This window comes from Sinohyriopsis cumingii, chromosome 7 (genome assembly GCF_028554795.1).
Source record: "Sinohyriopsis cumingii isolate HCF-2022 chromosome 7, ASM2855479v2, whole genome shotgun sequence".
Lineage (NCBI taxonomy): Eukaryota > Metazoa > Mollusca > Bivalvia > Unionida > Unionidae > Sinohyriopsis > Sinohyriopsis cumingii.
In genome coordinates, this window is record NC_142967.1 from 86,201,814 (window position 1) to 86,229,343 (window position 27,530).

Consider the following 27,530-nt stretch of genomic DNA (forward strand, 5'->3'; position numbering starts at 1 on the left):
CTGGATTATTATTATCTTACCTGTGATGACATTCTAATTAGGTTTTAATAATCTGGATTATTATTATTTTACCTGTTATGACACTCTAATTAGATCTTAATAATCTGGATCATTATTATTTTACCTGTGATGACATTCTAATTAGGTTTTAATAATCTGGATTATTATTATTTTACCTGTGATGACATTCTAATTAGGTCTTAATAATCTGGATTATTATTATTTTACCTGTGATGACATTCTAATTAGGTTTTAATAATCTGGATTATTATTATTTTACCTGTGATGACACTCCAATTAGTTCTTAATAATCTGGATTATTATTATTTTACCTGTTATGACACTCTAATTAGATCTTAATAATCTGGATTATTATTTTACCTGTGATGACATTCTGCTCTTATGTCCAGTCTCCATTCTCTTCTTAATTCCCACCAAAGTTCATGCCACTGACCAAATACCTTTTTCAGCAAATGCTTTTGGAAGTGGCTCCTGACAAAATAATAGAATGCAAGTACTAGATAATCAATAATGTCCTATATTTGTAACAATTACTGTTCAAACCTTTTATTATTTTTCTAATGTTGGAACTTTTATTTCTATGTCAATGTAAACTCACTGATTAAAAGAAACATCATTGGACATCTCAACTTAACTATTCTGACAATGGAAACTTGCATTGTGTAAATGGTCTTAAATTCCAAATATCTGTACAAGCATCCATCAGCATACACCTCTGATGAATGCTCCACACATACACTGTACATTTTTAAGTGTAATCTAATGGCCGTATATACTAGACAGCACAATATCTTGGACATTTCAATAATTAGAGTTTCCCTCAATGGAGCAACAGTGTGTTTTTATTTTTCATGCCAGACTTGTTCTCCAATAACCTGCACTTTCTTCATATGCAAAATGTCCCTTTTTAAGACCAATCTTGCATCAGAACAATTTCTGAGTTTATCTAAGACCTTAAAAAATGTATAAACAGTTGCTTATGTTTTTCAATTTATTTTCTACATCTTTTCATGATCACTGGAGGCAAGGTACTTGTGCCTAAAGATCAGGCTATCCTTCTGTCACTGTTTATTAACACCAAGCCGTGATTCATAAATGAGGACTTTGTTTATCAGAACTAACTGCTTGAGAGACTGCTCTGGTGGCCTAGTGGTTAGAGACATGTAAATAACCATGAATTTGATTTCCTTTCAACATACTGATACCACATGTATCTAAGTAAAAAATTAACAAAACTTAGAAATACCACATCAAGAATATTCTTCCAGCAATGTTCTGAATGTACTACAGAAGAGACACTGGAATTTTTAAACTCTACAAATCAAATACTCCTTAATTCCCTAATATTAAAAAAACAACAACAATTTTACCACTATTAATACGATCAGCAATGAAATAAGGTGCCATTTTGATTATTATTTTATTTATTTTTGTAACTTATTCAAGACCAATCTTGTTTTCAGAACTATTTATCAGTTTACCAAAGAGTTTTAAAAATCTGAACGGGGTGTGAGCCATTAAGTAATCATGATAACATCTATAAAAAAAGATACATGGATTTAAGGCTGGTGTAGATGCCTGAAGTATATATGTTTCACAATTAATTTATGCAATGAGATTTTGAGAAGTAAATATAAAATCAGTTTGATTATATATAAAATTAGTAATCATTTACAGCAAGAAACATATTCTGTCCTGTATAATGGGGCACAATTAAATATCCTTCTGAAAGTTCAGGTGGCCTTGTGGTTAGAGCGTCTGCCTTGGATGCGGGAAGTAGCAGGTTTGATCCCCAGCCAAGTCATACCAAAGACTTATAAAAGTGGTACTAACAGCTGCCTCATCATTAAGAGGTTAATGTTAGGACTGATCGACCTGGTGTCAGGATAATGTGACTGTGGGACATGATGCTACATGTCTGCGGCATGATGCTCCAGTGCTAGGGATCACTATAAAGTGCATTGACTCCCATTCGTGTTAAAAATTATTGTCACCAGTGTAAGATTTTCAAAATGGCTTTCACCTCGAGAATATTGAAATGTAAATGATGGCCCTGGGGAAACTATGCTCCACTGGCTTCCCAGAAAGGCAGCAGTTAGTGTGCCCCTTAACCTTCTGTATGTGCATCTGAATGAACTGCGATCTCTAGCAGTTGTACTTGCAGAGCTATATCCACTGTGAGCCAAGTTAGGTTGCTCCACGTCTGCAGATGGTACCTCATATTTGTGCAAATGGTTGGTCCAGTGTGAAAACTTTTTGGCCTCAAGTGGGATAAAAGAATCATACATAATGGGTGCATATAGAGGCGACCTAAGATGATGAGGTCCACTGCCATGTCGAGCAAGCCTAGTCGGCAAAGGAATTCCCATGCTGAGAGAGATTCCCTCAAGAGTAATGAACTCACCTGATTTTTCATGCAAATTCCTGAGGGAAACATACTCTTTATCTGTGTGTTTTATTCCATGCCTAGATGAACACACTGTTGGGATGGTACAAGGCTGGATTTCTCTATCATGAGGGAACCAAGATTTGTAAGAAATGTAACAAAGGGTTATTATATTGTGTTCTAATACATAACTCACTTGATGTTTTGGCAGGATGTTGTCCAGGTAACTTGATGTCACCACCCTGCAGATGGTCCAGGCATGAGCCATAACATCAGATAAGTGAAGACTCAGGGACTGATGTAGAGTCCAACACAAGTGCTTGGAATTGGTAAACTATGTCATTGTAGGCAAAAGGTTGGAACTTCCTGGAAGCCGTCTGAATAGGGATGTGAAGATATGCGTCTTTTAAGTCCACACTGATTGCGAAGTTGCCCTCTTGAACGGCATTAAAAATGAGCCATGGTGCTTCCTTAGAGAACCAAGTGTGATAAAAAAACAACACAAACGTCAAAAATTCTGTGCAACTAGTTTCGCATTTAATCTATTTATGCTAGGGATCACAGAAGTTGGATACAGAAGGCTAAGAGGCACACTTACTGCACCAATATGAGGTACCATCCGCAGAATTTTAGAGAACCAAGGAACCTGAATGAATTGATTGAGTATGCTTAAGTCAATAACAGGGCGTAAAGTGCCTTTTACCTCTGGGACCAACAAAAGTCTGAAACAAACTCCTGAGGAATATATATTTCTAACAATTTCTACCGCCCTTTTCTGAAGGTCATTTATTTCATGCTGCAAGGCAATGGCTTTGAAAGGGTCTGTTGGAATGATTGTAGCTGATGGGACTCAGAAGTAGGCATTTTGAAAATGATGCACAGTCCCTCGAAAACCATTTGTCAAGTCCAATAATCACTGTGGCTAATTGGCAAATCTTGTCCCATTCAGCAGCAAAGAATTAAAGCCTTGCTCCTAATGGGATCTGTGGGAAGAGCAGTGTGGAGACAATGTCATTTTTTGAGAGATGGAGGCAGTTGTGTAGAGAAACTCTGGCATATGTAATCATTACTCCTCTGTCTTTAGTCCACTTTGGTTTGCATGAACTGTGGTTTTCGACACGTGGAACAATGATAGGACAACTTTTGTCAGAGGTCTGTAATTGAGTTGTGTCCCTTGATTCATTTTTTTGATTTCCCCAAACATCCCTGTATTGGTGATGAGAATGAGGGGCGGAAAATTTATCTGGCCATTAAAGAAGATTAAAGGATAATGGTTTTGACTGGATTCATGATGATCCTTAAGGTGGAAGTGGAGAACAGTGCATCTTGTTCTACCAATTGGAAATTAGCAGCTGCTGTGACAGCATTTGCTAAACCATGTTGAAAAGCTCTGTTCAAAACCTGGCAACTGACTCCCCATGCAGGTACCATGGAATTCAGTGTAAGAGATGATGAGCTCTGTTCCACCTGTTGGAAGACAGCCATCAATACCAAGTCCAACATACAGCCCACAGCTACCAAGTTGAGGATCAATTCTTGAGTGTCAATGAAAGATGTTTGATCCACATGAATCACGTATGGTTTTGTCATCCAAAGCTGTGATTTCACAGTCAACTTTTGGGGTTTCCAAATGAAAAGCTGATTTATGGCAATAGTAGAACCACCAATGAAATGTTGATGGTAAGTGTTTTTGTGAGAAAAAGAGACAGTAGATGCAAACAGTTCAAAATGTCTGTGATTCTGCCAGACTGCAGAATAAAACTGAAGTTGGATTCTTCCTTTTTCATGGTAAGATCAACAGATGCTGGAGCTCTGGTCAAGGTGACTGATAAGGTAGGAGAAGGTGGGCAGAACTCTGGAGGTTGTTGTTGTTGTTGTTGTAGGGCTTAACGCCATTTTTCAGCACAAGATAGGCTATACATGGCGGCCAGTATTAATGGTGGAGGAAGAACCCGGAAAACCCCCCGGAAAGAACCACCGACCCACGAGAAGCTACTGGCAAGCTTTCTCACATAACCACATTAGCCGAATCCGAGACTCGAACCGACGCAGACAGAGGTGAGATGGCAGTGATCCGTAACGGTGAGCGCTTTAGACCACTCGGCCACTCAGGGCCCCGAACTCTGGAGGTAAAAGGCAAAATACTTCTCCTATCCCAGCTCTGAAGGTTAAAGTCTTTCTGTGAAATCAACAAGTGAAGAAGGAGCCTGAGAGCAAACATTATCATTTCTGCTTGCATGAGGTGAGTCTGGCATCTCTTGAGTTGCCTGAGATGGAGCTGTAAAGAGTGTCGAGGTCTGCCACTGACAAACTTGTGGAGTGCCCTGAAGCAGAAACAGTGATTTTTAATTGATCAATTCAAAAAAGTCCCTTCTACAGTCCAAGGGCTGAGAGAATTGAGAGATGGCCTCTGAAGCTGAGGTACTAAGCTTGGCATCGTAGATGGAGAGTACAGTAAGGCCATATGTGGATTAGACTGGTCTCATAATTGTCTGTATACAACAGGTTCAACAGACCAGATTACAGACTGATTTCTGGGAACTTACTGTGTTGAGGTCTTTGTCCTGAAGATCTCTTGTAGTAGGCCTAGGCCTGTCAATACAGATATAGGCCATGTTTGTAGGGAGGATGTCGTCTGAGCCATAATATTGGGATGGGTTATGTTGTTTCATCCATGTAACCAGTCCATGTAATGGTGGTGCAAAAGAATACTTTGTTTTGTTCATTCACTTGCACTGCTTATGTGGCCTAGTGGTTAGAGCACCCAACTCAGATGTGGGAGGTCATGGGTTCTATCCCCAGCCTAGTCATATCAAAGACTTACAAAAATGGTACCAACAGCTGCCTCGCTTGGCGCTCAGCGTTAAGAGGTTAGTGTTAGGGCTGGTCGGCCTGGTGTCAGGATAATGTGGCTGGGTGGGACATGATGCTACATGTCTGTGGCATGATGCCCCAGTGCTAGACATCACTATAAACTGCCACACTGCAGACATCATAGCAATATGACTGAAAAATTGTTAAAGCTAAGTTAAAAATCCAAAGCACACACACACACACTTGTTCACTTGCTGTTTATCATCAAGAGCTGTAGGGTGGAACATTGAGGAAGCAAGGCCTAAAGGTATAACAAAGAGAATCCTGTGTGGTGTCATAGGTGCAAGGGCTGTCTTCATGAAGATTTATGGAGAACACTTTATCTCCCTATTTTGAGAAATCCCCTTTAGTTGTGTTCAGATATAATTTAAGAGGAATCATTTATTTAAATTATTCACTAAAATTACAAAGCACTCATCAACTGTCTGAACTAAAATACTGTTTGGAGATTATTGTGAAGTCATTCCAAGACATTATGGATTATATCATTGTGATACATCAAGACCACTGGAACATCAGCACATTCACAATTGTCATTCATTCAGATGACTCTTTACTTTTGGATTTGTGAGATCTAAATCACAATACTCTAATTTCCTTTTAAATTTTCACTCTGTATTTTAAGGAAATACGTTCTTTGTTGAATTTTACAAAACCTGTTGGTTTTGCTTCTTTCTGTACTTAGTTTACGTTGTTGTTGTTGCCGTAGGGTTTAATGCCATTTTCAGCACAAGATGGGCTATTCATGGCAACCAGTATAAATGATGGAGGAAGAACCCGGGAAAGAACCACGAGAAGCTACTGGCAAGCTTTCTCACATACCCACACTGGCCAAACATGAGACTTGAACCCACACAGACATAGGTGAGATGGCAGTGATCTAATAACGGTGAGTGCTTTAGGCCCCTAGGCCACTCGGGGCACCCCTTAGTTTAAGACCATAGAGTCATAATAATCTGCTCAGACCATAAACAAATAAGTTATATAGTTTTCCTCTGCACAGCTACATTTTACCCAGATAATGAGTGGACACAGCTTCTCAAAGCCCTGATAACTACTAATAACATTATACACATAAAGTCAATCTTCAATTAAACTTTGACATAAAGTTATACGCTCCAGTTACAGAATTTGTCAGTATTGAAGTATTATAATGGGTGCATTTTCATCCCTTGCCCAAACATGTTAATAACAATATCTGGAAGAATATATGTCTCTTTAACTTACCTTGCTACAGCTGGAGAAAGTCTTCCATACACTTTTTGCATCCAAATCTTCAGGAACTTTCTTGCTAAACATCTAAGACAGAAATAATAAGCAAATAAATAAATACCTCTTCCAAACAATTAAGTCCAAAATATTTTTTTACACAGAGCAGAGTATACCAGAATACTGGATCTGGACAAATATACAATGAATTCAAGAAACTCTGTGAGCTAGTACATGATATCAGAATTTGTTCCATATTTTGTTTAATCCTCACATTAAAAAGAATCTCCAGGAATCATGATATTTCCTCCTTTCAACTGCTGAGAGTTGACATATCTCTGGTATTCTTCAGTGATAACAAGATTTTCAAATCAGCTGCGATGGTGGCCATGTTGAATGTTTGATTGCTAATGATATAGACATCATCAGAAGTCATTTGGTTAAAACTCCATTTCAATGTGACCATCCATTCAAGGGAAACAAAATTTCCAAGATGGCCACAGTGTCAGCCATATTGGCACCATTTTAATTTAGGACCAACTAGACACCATAAGAAGTTGCTCTATTTGCAATCTATCTGTAAGGAGATAACAATACTTTTAAGATGGACACCATGACGGTCGGTTTGCATTACGTTTGTTAGAACCAACAAGAAACCGAAAGAACTCTGATTAAATCTGAATATCAAAATGAGTTTCATTGTATGAGAAATAGCAATGATAAAATTTTCAAAAGGACCATAATTGCAGCCATTCTGGACATTGCATTGGCACCATTTTAATTTCAGACCAACATGGCATCACATATAGTCTTCGGCTGACACCCCCCCCACACACACTGATAAAACTTTCCGTTTGAAGTAACAGCAAAAAGATTTTCAAGATGGTTTCCATGCAAGCTGTACTGCATATCAAATTGGCACCATTTCCAATTAGGAACCAAGTAGACATGAGTGTGTGTGTAAAGTTCATGACAATCCTGCAGTAGTTTAGGAGGAGTACAATAACATAATTGTGCTAACTTATGGACAGATGATGGATGACACAAATAGACCATCCCATAATCTCTTCACATCTATGACCAGTAGAGATAAAAATAATTGAGGATATTGTGATAGCATCTCTCCATCCATCTATGTTAAACAGATCTCCTAAACAGATGGGTGGAACTTCATGAAGCTTTCTAGCTGTGAGGTAATCGTCTGCATCCTTAGCTTCCTCCATTGAGGTTATTGGGAGGGTCAAATGTACAAATATTTCAATTACACTGACATTTTCAAATATTTTCTGACCAAACCAGCAGGAAAACATACAATAATTTATTATACATCTAAAATTTTAATTGAATCTAATTCTCAATTTGGTACCAAATAAAAAAACAATGAAAGAATTTCTGCTTGATTCATGACCTTATATGAAAATTATTTATGCATGTTAACATCATTTCAAAATGTTATAAAACATTATTTTTGAACGATGTCAAAGCATGATAAAATTAAGCATCTTTGTATTTATTGGCTTCTTCAGATCTTGTCAAGAACTGGACCCAGTTTCATGAAACTCTGAACTTTAGTCCACTCAAACAAAATATTCCTAGGCTACAATACATAAACACTAAATGACATGGAATTTGTCAAATTAGCAATAAATTTAATTCTAAATTAATACTTAACATTTAGCCTATAGCATCTCATCCAATACAGGTTTTCCTCACAAAACTGATGAGAAATCCATATTGTATTATTCAATGCAAAATAATTTTACAATAGTACATGTGATAGATTTTCCATTATGACCACTTGATCATATCCATATAAAATGCACAGCGAATTACGACGGCAAGCAATTTCATTTGCTCGTACATTTTTTTGTGTGCTGGACATAACTATAAATGTTTGCCCAGATCTGTAACTGGATCTGAATACAAAACTTTGACATACGGAAAAATGTTTTACCATATATCCCTATCACACTAAATGTAATACCATATATCCCTATCACACTAAATGTAATACCATATATCCCTATCACACTAAATGTTATACCATATATCCCTATCACACTAAATGTTATACCATATATCCCTATCACACTAAATGTAATACCATATATCCCTATCACACTAAATGTTATACCATATATCCCTATCACACTTATGCTGAGGTAAAAAATATTCACAAAAGGAAAATAACCATGATAGAAAAAAGAAAAAAAAGGGAAGTTTTAAAAGTTTCATATTAAATTAGGTTAGTGAATTTTCCTGGTTGCTCACTGAATTGCTGTCAGACAATTGTAAGACTTTATGGCTATAACATGGAGGTTGAAAGCACACTGTTCGAACAATATGACATTAAACTTGTCAAGCATTACAAGACGTTAAAAATGAAAGTCTAAAAGACATCCATAAAAAGACCCGGTTGCATCTTGTGAGATACTAGTTCAGTTAAGAAGTCTTGAAAAATAACATCTGTCAGGTGATTGTTTTACTGCAGTTTTGGAAAATAGTGAAAACTTGTATACCAGTGTGTGTGAATGTTTGATTTGGATTTTTAATGTAGCTTTAACAATCTTTCCGTCATATGCCACAATATTTGCAGTGTGCAAGTTTATGGTGATGCCTAGGAGTAGGGCATCTTTCCACAGACATGTAGCATGATGTCCCATCCAGTCACTAAGCGCCAAGCAAGGCCATTTTTAGTACCTGATTATAAGTATTATTATAAATAAAGAAATTAGATTTCTAGAATGCATCTCTTCAGGGTCAACTTACATAATCCAGAAAAAAAATTACTGTCCAAAAACCATTTTTCTTCTCAGTCATAGTGATGTTGAACTATGACCTTTTGACTGTAAATTCATTAGGCTTCTTTCTTACACCAAGCAACTGAAATTCATGTGCAGAAACCACTTCTGTTATTCTTCATAGTCATAGGACCTTCACCTTTGACCTCAAAATCAACAAGCCATCCACAAAGTAGTCCAATTATGTTTCTGAACAGAAACCATTTTTCTGCTTTCATCCACAGTAACCATGACCTTTTAAAATAAAAATTGATACGGTTCCCTTTTGCCCATGTACAAGCCATCTACAAAGTTTGATTACTACTTCAGATTGTGGAGAATTGTAGTTATTATGAAAACCCATTTTACTTCGTTCAGTCACAATGATACTTCCTCACCCAAAATGCAAGCCATCCACAATATCTGGTAACTGGATAGTGGAAAATTCAAGTTATTATAGTGACATTGATTTAATTCATTATGCCATCCACAATGATTGCCAGCTGTAGATGGATTATGTACAAATGAAACTGGAAAGATACAAAGGGACAACATCATCACAAAATAAGTCTTTACACACTGTGCCAGACATACAAAAATAAACATGTATGATGTTCCTTTATATTTTTAACACTTTCCATATTTGTTGATGTCCATTGGAATGAAATGTTTTTGCGTTATTGGATTAAATGTAAACAAAAGTTGAAGATCATTCTTGCTTATAAACCATAATGATTCACTTTAAAATCAAGATCTGTAAAGAAGTCATGTGAACCACAGAAAATATGTTTACCTTATTCGTAGTTCTTTCAAACGGCCACCTTTGTTCCACGCATAATCAGGCCTGTAATTCTTAATATTGATTTTAGTTTTTCCTGTGTGTGTCACTTTATCTCGTCTCCTCTGACGAGCCAAAGACATGGGAATCTTCGAGAGAGTCTCTCTGTCACCAGAACCTGGGTGACCCTCCACCTTTCTGTTTTGGAAGAGAATAACATGGAAATAATATGTAAACAATCTTGGTTGGTTCAATTGCAGGGACATCTAGACTGTCGAACGAAAGTATCTGGGTATCCCAAATTTTCAATTATTTCAAACTACACAATTCACATGACACTTGCCTTACAGAAATCTTTAAAGCAATTATTAAATGAAAGCAACTTTGTTTAGACTGCAAGGATTATTATAAAAATCTCTTCTAATTTAAAAAAAAATGTTTTCATTTGTATTTCATTTTATGTCACTGAACCTTTATCAGATTGACAGAAGAGGTACAAAAATACTATATGTTACGAAGAGGTAAGGTCTAAAAAATATAGAATTTATTTAGCAATGCAATGAATCTTGGTTGATAGCCTTAGTTTACCAAGTACTTTCAAAGCAAATAAATACAATGAAATACACAAACATATAATTATGTAATATGACTTGTGTTCAATTAGCTCAGAGGTAAGTAAATGGTTATCTCATTGTGTAATTAGCCTCATTCAAACCACATCAATTATCCTGCAATTTAGATTGATCAAGAATGACAATATATCATTGTGTATGTATGTATGTATGTATGTATGTATGTATGTATATATGTAGGTACATATGTGTATGTATGTATGAAGAGTTTAATGGCATTTTCAGCAAAGTCAGTGAGCATGAAAATATAGGTCACATTAACCTAATTTTTGGTGAAGAACTAGTACTCATCAGGAAGGACCAAGTTTCATGATATAATATTATGGCATGTATACAGGAACAAAAAAATTCTATCTGGTTATAAGCTAATGAAAAAAATTTAACCTAAACCAGTCAAATGTAGATCACAGTGACCTACCTTTTTGTTGTAAGGATATGGTATTGATAGACATACATCCAGTTTCATCATACAGCTCACCCCTGTTATAACATGGTAGGTGGGGTCCATAATGCATCATCAAACCACATCTTACAGACTACCTCAATACCTACAGAACTGTGATATATTGAGAATAGCACAATATATGGAACCATGGTTTTGCAGGTACATGTACTATCAAAATTTCTCCAATAATGGTTTTGAAAAGGAAATGCAGCTCTTGTTTTCATTCAACTCTTACTGTTATACACTGGTATGATTTTGGTCATGGGGTCCATCAACAATTTTCAGATGCTATTGCCAAAAGCAACTAAGCAAAACCTATTGAGGAAATTTACCAGTGCTCCAAGACATTTGATGTCGCTGGATTCCAATGCACAGAGTGTGGTCTAAATCTCTGGTTGGCACAGTGCTCTGCAATGATGGGTCATTTGAACTCATTTGGGGTGATATAAGACTGGAATTTTTGATTTATTTGCATTTACAAATGATTCTGATGATGCCAATAATAACAAGTTCTTTTATCTGAGAAAACCTATCTTGAACTTGGAGTTTCCATCATAGTTGTATGTTGGATTTCACAAGGCTTTTAATCGACCAAGCCATGCAATCCATGTATCACAGAGGAAGAGATAATAAAATGATGATGGGACACATGAAAATGTAGCAGTCTTTACACCAATTAGATAAAATGCTTACATAGGAAGCTCCAAGCCTGCAACAAATGCAAAGCTGCCTGCTGTGGAAAATACAAACTCTGCTGCAGAACATGCAAAGCACATTCACAAATATTACGTGATGGTCTAGGGACATGACACAGCCTGAAAAATGTGGCATCAGAGTCAAATCATGTAACCAACTTTGCCAGACTTGTGGATATGTTCGGAAGTACTGTGTGTGTGTGTGTGTGATTTGGATTTTTAACGTAGCTTTAACAATTTTTCAGTCATATCACTATGATGTCTGCAGTGTGACAGTTTATAGTAATGTCTAGCACCGGGGCATCATGCCGCAGACATGTAGCATCATGTCCCACCCAGTCACATTATCCTGACACCAGGCCGACCAGTCCTAACATTAACCTCTTGATCCTGAGCGCCAAACGAGGCAGCTGTTAGTACCATTTCTGTAAGTCTTTGGTATGACTCAGCCGGGGATCAAACCTACGACATCCGAGGTGTCGGAAGTACTATCAAGCACAGAGAAAAAAATTGAAACCACAAACACCTGTGGCTGTCCAAGCACAAACAGATACTACAAGAACAAAACAATAAAACTGAAACAGATGAAATGATCACAATATACCACAATTAAAACAAGCCACTGACAAAAGTTCCCAATTAGAATGATGCTTCACCCTCCCATTATTATAAACAGGTCTACTGTACCACAGCTGAAACAGATCACACGGAAGTATCGCATATATAACATAATGGAGAGTTGCAAAATCACGGCCATTATTCCACCCACCTACACGCCAGACAAAGATGCTCTGCACCTATTGACATATATGATTTCAGAAATTATCATAGTGTTACAAAAATCTTTGGGGGCCACGAGTGGCCGAGTGGTCTAAAGCGCTGTCCGTTACGGATCACTACCATCTCACCTCTGTCTGCGTGGGTTCGAGTCTCAGATTCAGCCAACGTGGGTATGTGAGAAAGCTTGCCAGTAGCTTCTCGTGGGTCGGTGGTTCTTTCCGGGGTTTTCCCGGTTTCTTCCTCCACCATTAATACTGGCCGCCATGTATAGCCTATCGTGTGCTGAAAATGGCGTTAAATCCTACAAGAACAACAACAAAAATCTTTGGCCATGCGGGGGTTAAAGCAGACATTGTCCTTAGCGCACATCCGGTTATTAATTGTGACAAAAACAGATTTAAAACTATCACCTGGTATGTTCACTGTGGTGTCTGCGTAATCCTCAACCGCGATGACAGCAGTACAATCAATGATGAAATTGGCAGAGGCATCAAAATGATTCTCAAAATGCTTGAGAAATACACCAATGCAGGATGGGCATGGTCTCTCAAAAGACGTGCAAGTTGAGGTCCACAATGTATCACCCTTTTGATGGAACCAGTTACATAGCAACACTAAACTGGGTCCCGCCATCATCAGTTTTCAACATGAAAAACTTCATTAATTGTTATTTTGAATGGGCAATTTTTTCAGTGCTACATGAATATATGCTATACCTGGTCAGTGATCATCAAGACAAGCCTTGAAAATACCGGCAACACCTGGGTTATCTTAACTTTGGTGAAATCGCATTTCCCATGTAGACTACAAAAGTTACACTGAAACACTTAGCCCAGGTATCGTTGTTAAAGTATTCAAGTATGAAAAAGGTTTTTATCCACTGGCACTATCTCCCCATGGCCATCACAAATGAATTCAGATTGATTTGTTGTTGCTGAGTGCATTGAATGAATCAGAATTGATATTGCACTATGTATGTATAAAGAATCTTTGTCAGCTGCTGAAATTACACAACAAGAACAAGGGAAAGAAATATACATGCAGACGCTCAAGAAATGCTCACCAGTCATGACTTTAACTGTAGTGGCATCAATGAAAAACCAGTGTACAATCATGCCAGAGCCCGTTAAAAACATTCAAATTTATTTCTGTACAATGAAAGATGAAAGTCCCATAGATTATCTATGCTGATTTTGAATGCCTGAATATTTCAGTAGAAAGTTCTCCTTTCATAGACACAAATGTGTCCAGCTCTGCACCCTGTTAATGATAATATTGATCAAGCAGTGCAAGTAGCAGAACAAATTCCATGCAGGTTTTGTTATGTAGTGGTATGATGTGATGGCAAATCAGGGCCACAAGTATTTAATTTTTAACACAGAGTGCAAGCTTGGTAAACATAGTTGAAGTATTCCTCAAATCGATCGAATGCTACAGCAAAACGGATTTGACAGCAGCTCTACTCAACAGCATGCATAATGACATTCATGATTTCTCTGCAGCTAATCACTGCTGGATTTGTGAAAAAGCTTACAGTGAAGAGCAAAGTTCTTTCACTGATAAAGAGTAAAGCCCCTTCAGCAATGAAAGCAAGAGTTCCGGTTCCAAAGTTGGTGACCACTGTCATATCACTGCACATACACATACAATCTGCAGTTCAGATTTTACCCCAGGACCAAAATCTGTGTGGGTATGACGGCCACATTATATCGTAAGCAGTAGCCATGGCAACAAACTCAATAAGCGTGATTGCCATCAACATGGTGAAATACATGTAAATGACATTTCTGCTTGGTCAACTGCAGTTTATCGATTAAATACAGTTTATGAATATGTCCTTGGACAATTTAGCAAACAATTTAATGGCAGAAAAATCACTCATCGATAATGAGAAAAAGTCTGTATCTGTACATTACTTTTAGCCACCGGGTGTGGGTTAGGATACATTGTAGTCAAGGACCAAAATCAAGCTGGAATTGCTCACTGACGCTGATCAGCATCTGTTTATTGAGTGATCAATGCATGGTGGCGTATCCATGTCAAGTCACAGATGCATTTATGCCAAAAACCCAAATGTGGACGGATTTGACCCCGCTGACCCCAACAGTTACAGGATATATTATGTTACCAATACTTTGTATGGTTGGGCCATGATACTAGCCACTTTTGGTTGGTGGATTCAGTGGATCGATCCTGCACACACTGATGTATACAAACATCACAATCACAACATCCACAGTAACCATGGATACTTCTTTGAAGTTGACCTGGAATATCCCAAGCAATTACACAAAGCACACAACAATTATCTGTTGGCACCAGAAGTATTGTTGGTGCATAGTTTATAGTTGTACCTGTATCGGTGCTCAATCACTGCAAATACACTGAATGCACCAAACTGGTATCATGTCTTCCAACCATACACAATTATGTACTGCATGTGCGAAACTTGCAGTTGTATTTGCGACTGAATATGCATGTAACCAAGATCCATCAAGTACTTGGATTTTGTCAGCAAACTTTGATGGCCCATACATTTAGATAAATACGGACCTATGCACAAAGGCCACCAATAGAAAAACATGGAGAATCTGCACAAAGGAATTTGAGTTGATTTGGCCTGTGATAATAATGAGCAAGACAAACTTCAAAGGCTCATTGTGGACCTGGTCTTTGAATCCAGAAAAATCTTTGATGGTGGACTTGTTTCCATTTACAATAAAAAATCAAAACTTGAACCGACAAAACTGATCTATGTTAGTTCGTCTAAGCTGGACTTGTAGAAGCTGCTCATGTATAAATTTTACTTTCATCAGTCCATCTTCGCTAGCCAAGGTTGCGATGCAATAACTCTATCAACACCTTGGCATATCAAGCTGATATTTCTGTGCTTCGGGTCTGTGAATTTCATTGGATGCAGTGGCAAGCCACAGCATCCAATCAAAATTAAGTTGTTCGATTTTGAACTCTGTTCCTACATGATCGGGAAATGGGGAGTAAATCACTTGAACGGATTAATAAACAAGCAATTTTTCAGTGTCAGTCCTTGTTTGCACAAATACCTTTCACTCAAATACACCTATAATGGTTTCCCTCTGGTACATAGTCATACTTTTGTTGTTAAACTTACAAAGTATCTGTTACAGGTCAATTGCCCCCACCATTTTGGGCCAATGTACAATGCACCACAATACTGGTTAGTTGGCATTACATACTATGGAAGGCAACTCAAGAAATCCAATAGATGTCACTAGGACAAAGCACTAATGTATCTGTTTGATCCACCAAGGTGTAGATAGGGTTATCATATCGGAACCTTGGCTAGAGAAGATGATCAGGTCAAGATGCTGTACATCAACACTTGCTGCTGATGCACATTAAGAACAATGATGTACACACGAATATGGCACAGTCATTCTTGATCAACAAATTCGATACCAGAGGGTATCCAACACAACATCCGCTGTTTAGCAACACCAATAAAAAAGTGGTCTGCAAGTAAAAAGACGAATGTTCGAGTAAACTGATTGAAGAATATGTGGGACTGCAACCCAAAATCTACTCAGTTGTGGTTGGAAAGCAGAGCTCTCGCAAAAACACCAAAAAAATCGAATGGTCACCCACAGGTAATTGTAAAGAAAGATCTAAAATATGAACTGTACCTGGGATGTCTTCAAGCTCATTGTGAATTTATGGCAAATATGATCCAATCCAAGAAACACTGCCTGGTTGCCAATGCACCAAAGTGAGTTTGACCCTGCTGGATACTAAGCAATTGATACTTCCCTATGGAATTACCACTTATGCATTTGGTCAATGTGCTATTGTGAACCAACTTACGACTAATTGATGTCCAAGGATCAGTTAATGGCATGTCAAAAAAATAAATCATGGTGCCAGTCCTATATCCGCTAGAACACCAAGCAATTCCTCTCACACAAATTGCATAGCTGGGATGTTTTGGTCTACCAGGTAATGCTGGCCCTAAACAATAACGGGTTGGTTACCATGGAGTATCAATTCGATCCGAGATCATGAATTCCTCTATGGACAATACTGGGTCAGTAGTAGTCCCCACCTTCTAACTCTCCAGGTGCATACGAATACCAAGCAAATTCTCCAAATGCTTGTAATGGTGCTAGCTGTCAAAACATTCCTGGGTAATAGCAATGGCTTTTTGTTGAAATGCACTGGCTGGTTTTAATCCCGTCATGTGACTTCATTGCTCAAGGTTGCTATGACGAATGGAAGTCATGTTACCCACTCCTGATATCACTCTGACCTCATCAACAATTCCTGACATACTGATGACCAAATAACCATTCTGCAAGTGTGCGGTTAAATTGTTCCACAATAGCTTGGTCACAGTGCACATTAACATTTCTGACATACATGATGTTTGGCCAGCATCACAGCCATATATCCAACTAATTATTTGCCAGGATCCACTTTTAACAATTGTGGCCATGTGAGTGATCCACATGCATAAATATGTTTGAGTGCAACTGCGATATTGCCAGCATCATAGAATCTTTTGACGTCAGCAGCTTCGCCTCATTGTATCGCATGGCCACATCAATAATGGTGAGTCATATTAATAAGTGAGCACTCAGCCTTGTCAGTCACGAACACAGCTGTGCAGAAGAAATAACAAATCTTCTTCATGTACCTCATTAGGTATTTGGGCATTGAACCAACCCTGTGAAATCTTTCTTGGTACTGGCAGGTAAATTTGCCACAGCGCTTGTTTGGCCAACTATGCTATGGCAATCCCTTGCATTACCATGATTGCACTGGTTAACTGTTCCACCTCTCAAGTTCCCATGCAGACTGTAAAGTATTTTGGATAATGTATGGATTTTTGTGTCCATTGTTTGTTTTTTAATTTAATTTACTTTTAATGAGTGCCACATGAGGCTCTTTGTCTACCAACACAAAGAGAATTCTTGCCTTTCATGCCTATTTTGATGACCCATCTTGGGATTCATTCACCCAATGTTGGCCTAATAGCATTTAAGTCCTGGATCAGATCCACACATTGACATGTTGGCCTAATGGCATTTAAGTCCTGGATCAGATCCACACATTGACATGTTGGCCTAATAGCATTTAAGTCCTAGATCAGATCCACACATTGACACATTGGCCTAATAGCATTTAAGTCCTAGATCAGATCCACACATTGACACGTTGGCCTAATAGCATTTAAGTCCTAGATCAGATCCACACATTGACATGTTGGCCTAATAGCATTTAAGTTCTGGATCAGATCCACACATTGACATGTTGACCTAATAGCATTTAAGTCCTGGATCAGATCCACACATTGACATGTTGACCTAATAGCATTTAAGTCCTAGATCAGATCCACACATTGACATGTTGGCCTAATAGCATTTAAGTTCTGGATCAGATCCACACACTGACATGTTGGCCTAATAGCATTTAAGTCCTGGATCAGATCCACACATTGACATGTTGACCTAATAGCATTTAAGTCCTGGATCAGATCTGCACACTGACGTGCATGGATATCATTGGATGCTTTATAAGCAACATTGTGTCAACAATCTGCAGCATCAATGTGACTGATAGATGCTGTACCAGGCTTTGGCTGGTTATTGTGAGAATCTAGTCATATATCCAGACACATACCAGGCCCACAGTTATTGTAGCCAAGAAAATATTTTTTGCCTGGAAATGTACTCCATGGTGTTCCTTGTAGCTTTGTTAATGCAGATACATTATCACTGCCAAAAGTGACTTCTTTTAAACCGGACCCTGCACATAGTATCCATTCACGTCCACTATGGCTTTTTCCAACAAACATGAACTTCTTTGTTGCACACTGAACACAAGTTCCAGTAATTGCAGCTCGTCCATTATGTGTCTGAACTCGTGTTGGATTTCTGGTAGGTGTTTTGTCACAACACTGCACACAATATAAAGAAAAGATCGTTTTATAACGACAGACATTTATTCAATGGCATCATGCAAACAGTATTTTGCTGATGTTTTTGAAGATGAAAAGAATGATTTTCAAAAAGTCAGAAATTTAAGAAAAACTGAGATTTGTCTGATATTGATTTTTCTCTGCACAGGCGACACCTAAACCAACCAAGCATGGTGATGAAACTGTTAATCATTGGCCCTGCTGGATCAGGAAAAAACACAAGTGCTATAGAACATGGATGTACGATGATTAAGCTGAGATCAGCTGTATATGACTGTGCTAGCGACCAATATGACTGTGCTAGTGACCAATGATCAACTGTGTTATAATGTGCTAAAAGATGTTCAAAAAGAATTGAGTAATAAACAATCATTGAGAATTGGTAACAATGCTTCCATCAATTTCTTTTCAACCATTGATGAAACCACTATCATTGATGATTTAGCTGCAAAACGAATTGTATCATCTGCAATATTAGTTCAACTCATTATTTCTGTTTTCAGGCTCACTTTTTGGGTGTGCCATATAAGGACATAGCCTCCTTCTTTGGAAATGTTGAGAGATCATACTAAATATTATGTGTATTGAATAACATTTCACAGAATATTCAAACATGGTATAGCAAGCCTTTTTTAGAAAGCGAATTACCACAAGAAACTCATGTTATCTATCATGGTGGACATTGGACAGTCCATATAAAAATACCATGTTTTGCTTTATACAGCAGGCTTAATAACTTTATCATTAAGCCAGACTTTTTGAAAAGCATATCATCTAACATCCTATTTTGACGCAGTGTCATAAACTTCAAGTTCTTCAGAGAAATCATCTCTCAATGATGTCACAAACACAACATTTGTTTACAATGATCAACATCAAGACAAAATGACGGGGGGCCCCGAGTGGCCGAGTGGTCTAAAGCGCTCTCCATTACGGATCACTGCCATCTCACCTCTGTCTGCGTAGGTTCAAGTCTCGGATTCGGCCAATGTGGGTATGTGAGAAAGCTTGCCAGTAGCTTCTCGAGGGTCGGTGGTTCTTTCCGGGGATTTCCTGGGTTCTTCCTCCACCATTAATACTGGCCGCCATATACAGCCTATCTTGTGCTGAAAAATGGCATTAAAACATACAACAACAACAACAACAACAAAATGACTGAAAAATTTGTCAAAAATCATATCATTATCAGTTGTGAAATGAAAGAAACATACATACAGTACTTGAAGAAAAAAATCCTATTCACCAATTCTCTTTTTTCCAATCAGTAAGTCCTCATAAAAAATCCATTTCACCAATTCTCTTTTTTCCAATCAGTAAGTCCTCATAAAAAAATTCATTTCACCAATTCTCTTTTTTTCCAATCAGTAAGTCCTCATAAAAAAGTCCTTATGACCTATTCTGATGGTCCAATCAACTTCCTGCCATAACTGACATCCAGTCTGCTACTCAACACGTGACTGACAGCTGACATCAGTACAGTAAAAAAAATTTTAAAAAGTGTACAATGTGTTGTACAAAGTATACAATCTGCCATTACTGATGTTCAAAGATGATTCTTTGTTATTATAGTTTGGGTATATTTACACGAACCATATACTTCCATGATATATTTCACAGTTATGTATATCCTTTACATTTCTGCTTCTTTAAATAAAAGTAATAGGACTTTCTATCTCCTAAATAAGCAATTTCACTTTAACAGTAAATTTTCAATCATCCTTTAACACATTAATCCCTAGTGACGACTTAACATGGCAGGAGGTAGTAGCCTACTGCCGAGCTCTGCAGCGTCATGGTCATACATGATACACTAAAGTGGGTGGTATTATAGAAAGGTAGACATATGTAGCTCTACAATGATACCAAATAATCTGGAATATCTAATTGCACTACAAAATACAGATTAAAAAACCTCATTTTTGGACCCGACTTTTTTAACCCAAAATTCGCCCGTGGTCAGAATCTGATTTTGTGTCCAGATTTTAGACTTTTTGGTCTCTGATCTAAGGCAAACCAGTATGAACTGCAAACAGACAGATGAGCCTTTGCAAAAAGTAGGATAAGATGGACATTTGGAATAAAGAGTGGTTTCCATACAAAAATAATGGCTACTGATAGCAAAAAAAAAAAAAAAAAAAAAAAAAGAAAAAGAAAAGGAAAAAAAACCCCAACTTTTACCCTTCTGCTCATGCGCAAGTCAAATAGCCAATGAAAAACGATGTTTCTAACACAGCATGTTATTGAAAGATGACCGGGGATTTGGTGTTTTCGAGTTTATTCAGAAATAGCTTTCAAAATGTGTTTCGTACTTGATTTTCAGACAAAAATGACAAAAAGCTCCAGGGGTCAAGGTGTTAAGAGAATCGCGATATTAACCTTATTTTGACCAAACAAAATTAATTTTAATTTAAAAACAGTACTATGTGAGATCACCTGTTGTAAGACCACATTGTCAATGCACAAATTTATTGACTATATAGCATTGTGACCTGTTTTGAGAGAACACCTGAAATGAGAGACCATAATTTTTGGCAAAAGAGGTGGTCTTTCAAGACAGGTTTTACTGTATATGCTAAATCTAAAAAAAAATTCTCATTATAACAATTTTATGATATTAATTCATAATTTTTTCACAATTTGATTTTTTTCAGCTTTCTTGTCAAAAAGCGATACCAAACCAAATTATGTTATATTAATTAGAAAAGCTTCAGGAATGGTTACATTTCTTTATGTAAATTTTCCTATAAACTTGAGTTTCCTATGTGATACTGGTGTTGCTCTGCAACATATTTTTTACCACAGTGTAGGTACAGTGGTGACACAGGAAAAAACAGACTTCTGTGAAGTGCATCAAAATGGGTGCAATTTGTCATCCATACTTTGCTAGACTAACTCATGCATCCAATGCAATTACAGGTAAAAAGAAGTTTATTTTTCAAAAGGTGAAAGCAAGTGCTTATGGGCTATTGATAATACAAATATATTTAACAAGTTGAGTGGGTGTGGTATAGCCATAAATCACATACAGGTCATAAAAAGTGAAAATTTATAAATTATTAACTTCAAAAACTGACAATTAATTATACAGGTACAATATATTTTGCATAAAAGGTAATAAAATGAGGTAAAATCTGACATTGCATTTTATGTGCAATAGATCACATCACTGAAAGAGTATTGAGCTATTACATTGTAATTATTTTGTTGCACAAAGACTAAGCAAGATGCAACAAGTATTCTTTTTTCTTACACAATACAATACATGCCAAACAGCAAGATGCCATGTAATGGAAACTGTCATAGTGGTCTTCTTCCAGTCACTATGGTCCCATGATTGACAGCCATATTACTCAAATTCCTGTAACCTGATAGCTACCAAAATTTCATATTGAAAGTACAGTTGTGGTTGATATTGATAGGAGCAACAAAAAAAAGTCCTAAATATTCCTGAAATGCATACTATGAAATTACTTATTTGCTTGTTTACATTTAATTCTTTTCCTCTCTTGTTTTACTGCTTCTAGTTCTGTAAATATTAATCCTCCAATGTTAAAATTTTCATGTATTATCAGTCTCTTGTTCACAATATCCATTTAATATAATGAAAGTACTAGACATCAGTTAAATAAATCTTACCATATATGTTGGAATACTTTAATTCCTGGAACACTCTAAATTATTTTCATTAGTAATCTTTTATGACCTATAAATGCTATGACACAAAATTACAGCAAATTTTCATGTACTATAAGTCTTGGGACACCTTCAACATTTGTTTTACTAATCGATCATTATATTTTCTTGATCATTACGACATTTTTGAAAATGTAACAGTGGTTGTTAAGGGATTATCATCATTAATTATTACATAGGAATGTTATAAATTGATATAATATGTTTGAAAAGTCAATAAATATATTTAATTTTCCTCTGTTTCCTTATTATTTCTACCCAATATAATTTGCATAATGTGTATAATTTGATTGATAATAAGAGTTGAGCATTAGTGGGTTGCTGTAAACATTTAAAACAGTAACCTATCCCTTTAGTCTTCATTTATTATTGTTTGTTTAAGCATTACTGCATCAAAATATTGATTCAGTGTACCAGTAGTTACGTTTTTATTTTGCCATGAAATTGCAAGTACCGTACTCGTTAAAACTGTGCTCCCTGTATGAAAGAACGAACAAAAATTGTGTTTGGTTCAACACTTGCATATACAATGAAGATTTTGAATTGCATTAAATAAAGTACATCCCTTGGATTTGAATTATAGGTACAGACTTAAATAATACATACAAAATACAATAAAGAAGTTTCAGAAATAGTGCTCTGAAAATAACTGCAATGCCTTAAGCAATTAAATGTAGTTTGCTTTAATGCAAGTGACCATAAAATAAGTACCTGTTTACTCAGCTACAGTAATTGTGCTACTCAACTGAGCCAAGTAAGTGTTCATAACTTAACTGATTGACAATGATAGTCAATAGTTAGTCAATCCAACATAATTGGGGTGGAGGGAGCAAAACAATTAGCACCAATATTATGCTGGGCTCAACCCACTTTAGATTTATAACAGTTCATTCACATGGATTAATGTTGTAGAATAAAACAGTTACCAGCATTGCTGCCAAACAAAAATCCCCCTTTTCCCAAGCCAGTTTCATGGTTCAAACAATTACCTGTAACCTGCTCTATGTCAGAAAACAAAAGACAAATCTGACAATTAAAAACAAAAATAAATGCCAAAACAATCAGCTGTCCAAAATTAAAAGTGGAATGAAAACTGTTGAAAGTTACGAATTTGTGTTATGGTAAGCCGAAACACAAAACTAAAATGTATCATAGAAGATCAATTATGTCAATATACTGTAGGCTGGTTATGTGGCTTGTATAACTAAAGATGCATGTCATTTACATCACTTTGTTGGATCACTTATATCTCCGTAAAATGGTAACTCATGAGCATGTGGGTCAAAATAAATAAAACAGCAATGACTGACATCTTTATTAAATGTGATTTTGAAAAATGAAATTTGGTAAAAACAATGAATAAAGCCAAATCTACATCAAGTATTTTGGAGAATAAACAAGGATATACAATTTACAGTGTGTAAGTACTGTTCTGTACACTATATGCAGTACCAGTCACACTGTATACTTTAAGTACCCCATGAATTATTGAAGTTTTTATTTACAATTATATTTTTCATGTTGAAAGATTGGAAAATATGCACATGTAAAATAATAACATAACAATAATAACAATCATAGTAGTTTATAACAGTTTCTTGACGTAGTAAATGACACCGAAAATGCTATGAGTTTTAAATGCATATTAATCTTGGCACATGAAAAAAAAAAATCTTATTTGTTCACGTCCCAATACTTACAGTCATTACAGCATATGTATGCATAAATGGAATAAAGATTGAATTTGCTTGTAAGGATCAGAACTATTGTAGTTGTAGCATGTGCTTCTGCTGCGTGCAAGCTGATCAAATAAGATACATGAGCAGTTGCAAACAAAATACTCATGTACGTCAACTTGGTTCAGACCTAGATTGGCTCAGAGAATCCAGCAGAGAAGTTTGAACACCAGGATAATCCAGTCTCTAGTGAGTGTAGTGATGAACACTAATAACAACTGCATTATCTTCAAACCCCCTACTGAATTTATATTTGAACTGTAGCAATTGCATCGTAGAGCAAGCAATACTATTAAAAATGAGGACATTTCGGGCATATGGAAATTGGAGTCCGGACTTGTTATTTTTTTAAAGTCATTAGCTCTGGGCCTGTGTGAGAAAAAAAAAAGACTTTGAGCACTGACTACATACAGACACCATATGGATTGTTTTCACAGATGTCACAATGATTTATGCAAATACCCACAAGGCAATGCACACATAATTTGCATTTCCATTCTGATTCCTAACAAACCTTTGTCAACATCATTCATCACGTATATTCAAGAAAAAGCATCTGATTTAATTGTCATCAAGAATATTTACTTCAGCGAAATGATACATAGATTATACTTGAAATTAAGTGCCCCTATAATACAAAAGACAACATAAAGCTGGAAGTTCCCTGGCTCATATCAAAAGACAGAATAGTCAAGTAACAGAATTAAAATTTCTCTGCATGTGTATGATGTATGATATCTGAATTTTTATGTACAAATACTTTTTGTGAAAATAAGTGCTTGTGCCAGAATCAAAATGGTGGATATGGATGTGCAAATTTGTAATATCACATGAAAACAACAGATTGCTGCATCAAAGTTTGTGAATATAAAGGTATGGAATTTTTTAAAATTATATGTTAATCTGTCAAACACTGAAACAGCTAAATGCTGCTGAATACTTAATTAAAGAAATGGGACAATGCTATTGCCATAATCTTCACACTCAGAGTACCATCCCCCAACCACCTGTACTGAATTGTCATTATCAATAGCCCTCAAGTGCATCAAAACCAAGTTCTGACTAACTCTACTTAGGAAGCAGATTTTAACTCATGTCATCTTTGTCTTTGGCAAGATTTTATTTGCTTCAATGCATGGTATAGGGTTAGGCCAACAAGTAGATCTCTGCTTTTTTATTTTTCCTGACATTACTGGTATAGTGGAGACCAATTGGGTTGGGCCATATTTCATAGCAAAATTTCACCCTCCGATCATTTCTGACTATTGGACACTTGCTAGTAATGAACAAATTTATTTCGACTGACCTTGGTATGCGGATGGTAAGTAAAATCCCTTTTCTTTTGACCCATGGCATTAAATGCTTCAGAACACTCACTTTTTTTTAGTAGTAAAGAACACCTATGTATTCATGTATTTATGTATGAATGTGTGTATGTCTGTTATTCAATAATAACATTACAGATATTAAATATTGCTAAAAATACTATCAATAACAATAATAAAAAACTAATATCATTTTTTTATTTATTATTATTTAGCATATTTTGTCAGCTCATTATAAATGATTTTTTACAAATTTATTTATTATTATGTCTATCTCGAAATTTCCAATATGACATCTCTCAATATGTCTCTCTCTCAAATTCTGCAGTGACAGCCCAACCTAACTGCAGCTCCATCATTAGCATTAGTCAGTTCCTTGTGATATAGTCCTCACAAGGTTTTCAGGCATTGTTCTTGCATCGGAGGGTGAAACTTGGGCTGTATGATTCATCCAAAAACACTTGAAATTTCCCAAATCCAACTCAAACATGATGTAAATCAAATGAAACATACCCAAAACCACAAGTAACCATTGGAAAGAGTACTAGTTTGTATAAATAAATAACAAATTATGCCACATTTAGTATTTACATCAGATGGAAATATTACAAGGAAGACAAATTTTACTGGATTCATCACCAGTCAATAAGTTCCAAGTGAAAATGCTGGTTAAATTCTTTTCATATATTTGTGAAAAAATATGGACAATGAAAAAGCTCTGACAGATGCACAAAGATCCAATTTTTGTAATTTAGAATTTTCATACTCTAAAGAATTAAAGACATATTAAAGACAACACTCAGCCCTCTTGGCATAAACATGGTCACAAAATCAATACTTCATATGCTGTTCATTGAAGACAGTGGCCTGACATTCAGTAAAAGAGGATTAGGGTTTAAATTTGTCAAATGAAAAGATGATCTGGCAGGGTATCTAAATTAATACATTTTAAGTTAGAAATCAAAAAAAGATTCATATGGTACTTTCAGTTGTTTGTTGTTTGTAATGTTGTGTAAACGTTAAACTTCTTTTTTTTATAATTCACTTGATAGTTATGGCACTGATCGACCAATATTTACTTCAGATGATTCTAAAAAGGAGAATTTAAATAAAATGCAGTGAAGAAATAAACAATCTCTATTGCCCATAACGACAACCAACAGCTAATAAAGACAAGAATACATATAAAAATGTTGATAATGTCATGCATATGTTATTGTTTTCATCCACATTCATATGTATGGCACTGCTGGTGAAGTACTTACTTCACAATGAAACCGTTTTCACTTGGAACTGATCGACTGGGATGAATCCAGTGACATTTGTCTCCCTTGTTTCATTTCCATCCAATGTAAATACTAAATACAGCGTCATTATGGGCTGCCAAGTGCGAGACATTCCTGAAAATTTGACATTCGTTACGACGTTAGTCGACATCAAAACACGTTACATTCAGGCAGTAAGACCTTGACGCTCGAGGTCTAACACTGAAGGACTAACAAGGGTTGTGTCCCCTAAGCTGGGGCATGCCCAGGCGTAACAACAAGTGCAACATGAACCAAGATACCTTGCAACTTCTTTCGCATCTTTCGTCTGGAGTGTAACAGTCGTGTATGGATTTAAATCTCCTTCAAATAAACCCTCCTCCGCGCGTGTCAGGAGTCTCATTCTCTCTGCACGAATTTCAAGCTGGTAACCAAGTTCCCGCAAAGTGGTGTCTTTTCGACTGGGAAATTGTACTCGTTCTTCTCGCATTGTCCTTTGTGTTGCGTGTTGGAAGTGATCTGGAGCTTCATCTGTATTTGTCATACTTTTTGCAAAAGCATAAACTAATAATCAGATTTCTAAAGTATACGTTATCATGCATAAAGAATGTCCAAGCTGTGTCTTGTATTCGTTTTGACCGCCATCTTCTAACAATTTTTCGGAAGAGGTGTAACAAGGGACGTAACTTGGGGTCACTCGATTAACCATAATAAATGTCACTGGAATATAGGTACTTACAGGAGTAATTATGTAATAAGAAAATAAAACGAAGATTTAAGAGTCAAATTGTATGCCTTTGTAAACATTTTGTTTGCAACTCAAACGTTTGCAGTAAATGGTGAAATCGAAATTTAACGTAAATTACATATAGGCGTGTACAATCTAAAGACTTTCTGTTAAAAAATCTCACTAGACATTTCATTAAATATACCATATTGTTGCCAGTGACTTAGAGAA

At 36.4% G+C, this 27,530-nt stretch overlaps 1 protein-coding gene across 2 annotated transcripts in view; it reads right to left on the reverse strand.

Annotated features, from left to right (window-relative positions):
* The window catches only part of LOC149795664 (uncharacterized), a 154,210-nt gene extending 126,991 nt beyond the window's left edge, over window positions 1-27,219 (reverse strand). For both annotated transcript variants that reach the window (XM_089965505.1, XM_089965504.1), the window contains exons 1-4: window positions 26,875-27,219; window positions 10,064-10,246; window positions 6,509-6,580; window positions 382-492 (exon numbers count right to left, since the gene is read on the reverse strand). In XM_089965505.1, coding sequence (XP_089821631.1) covers window positions 382-492; window positions 6,509-6,580; window positions 10,064-10,246; window positions 26,875-27,116 — 608 coding nt within the window. In that variant the 5' untranslated portion in view covers window positions 27,117-27,219. The remainder of the gene's footprint in view (window positions 1-381; window positions 493-6,508; window positions 6,581-10,063; window positions 10,247-26,874) is intronic.
* Between the last annotated feature and the right edge of the window lie 311 nt (window positions 27,220-27,530).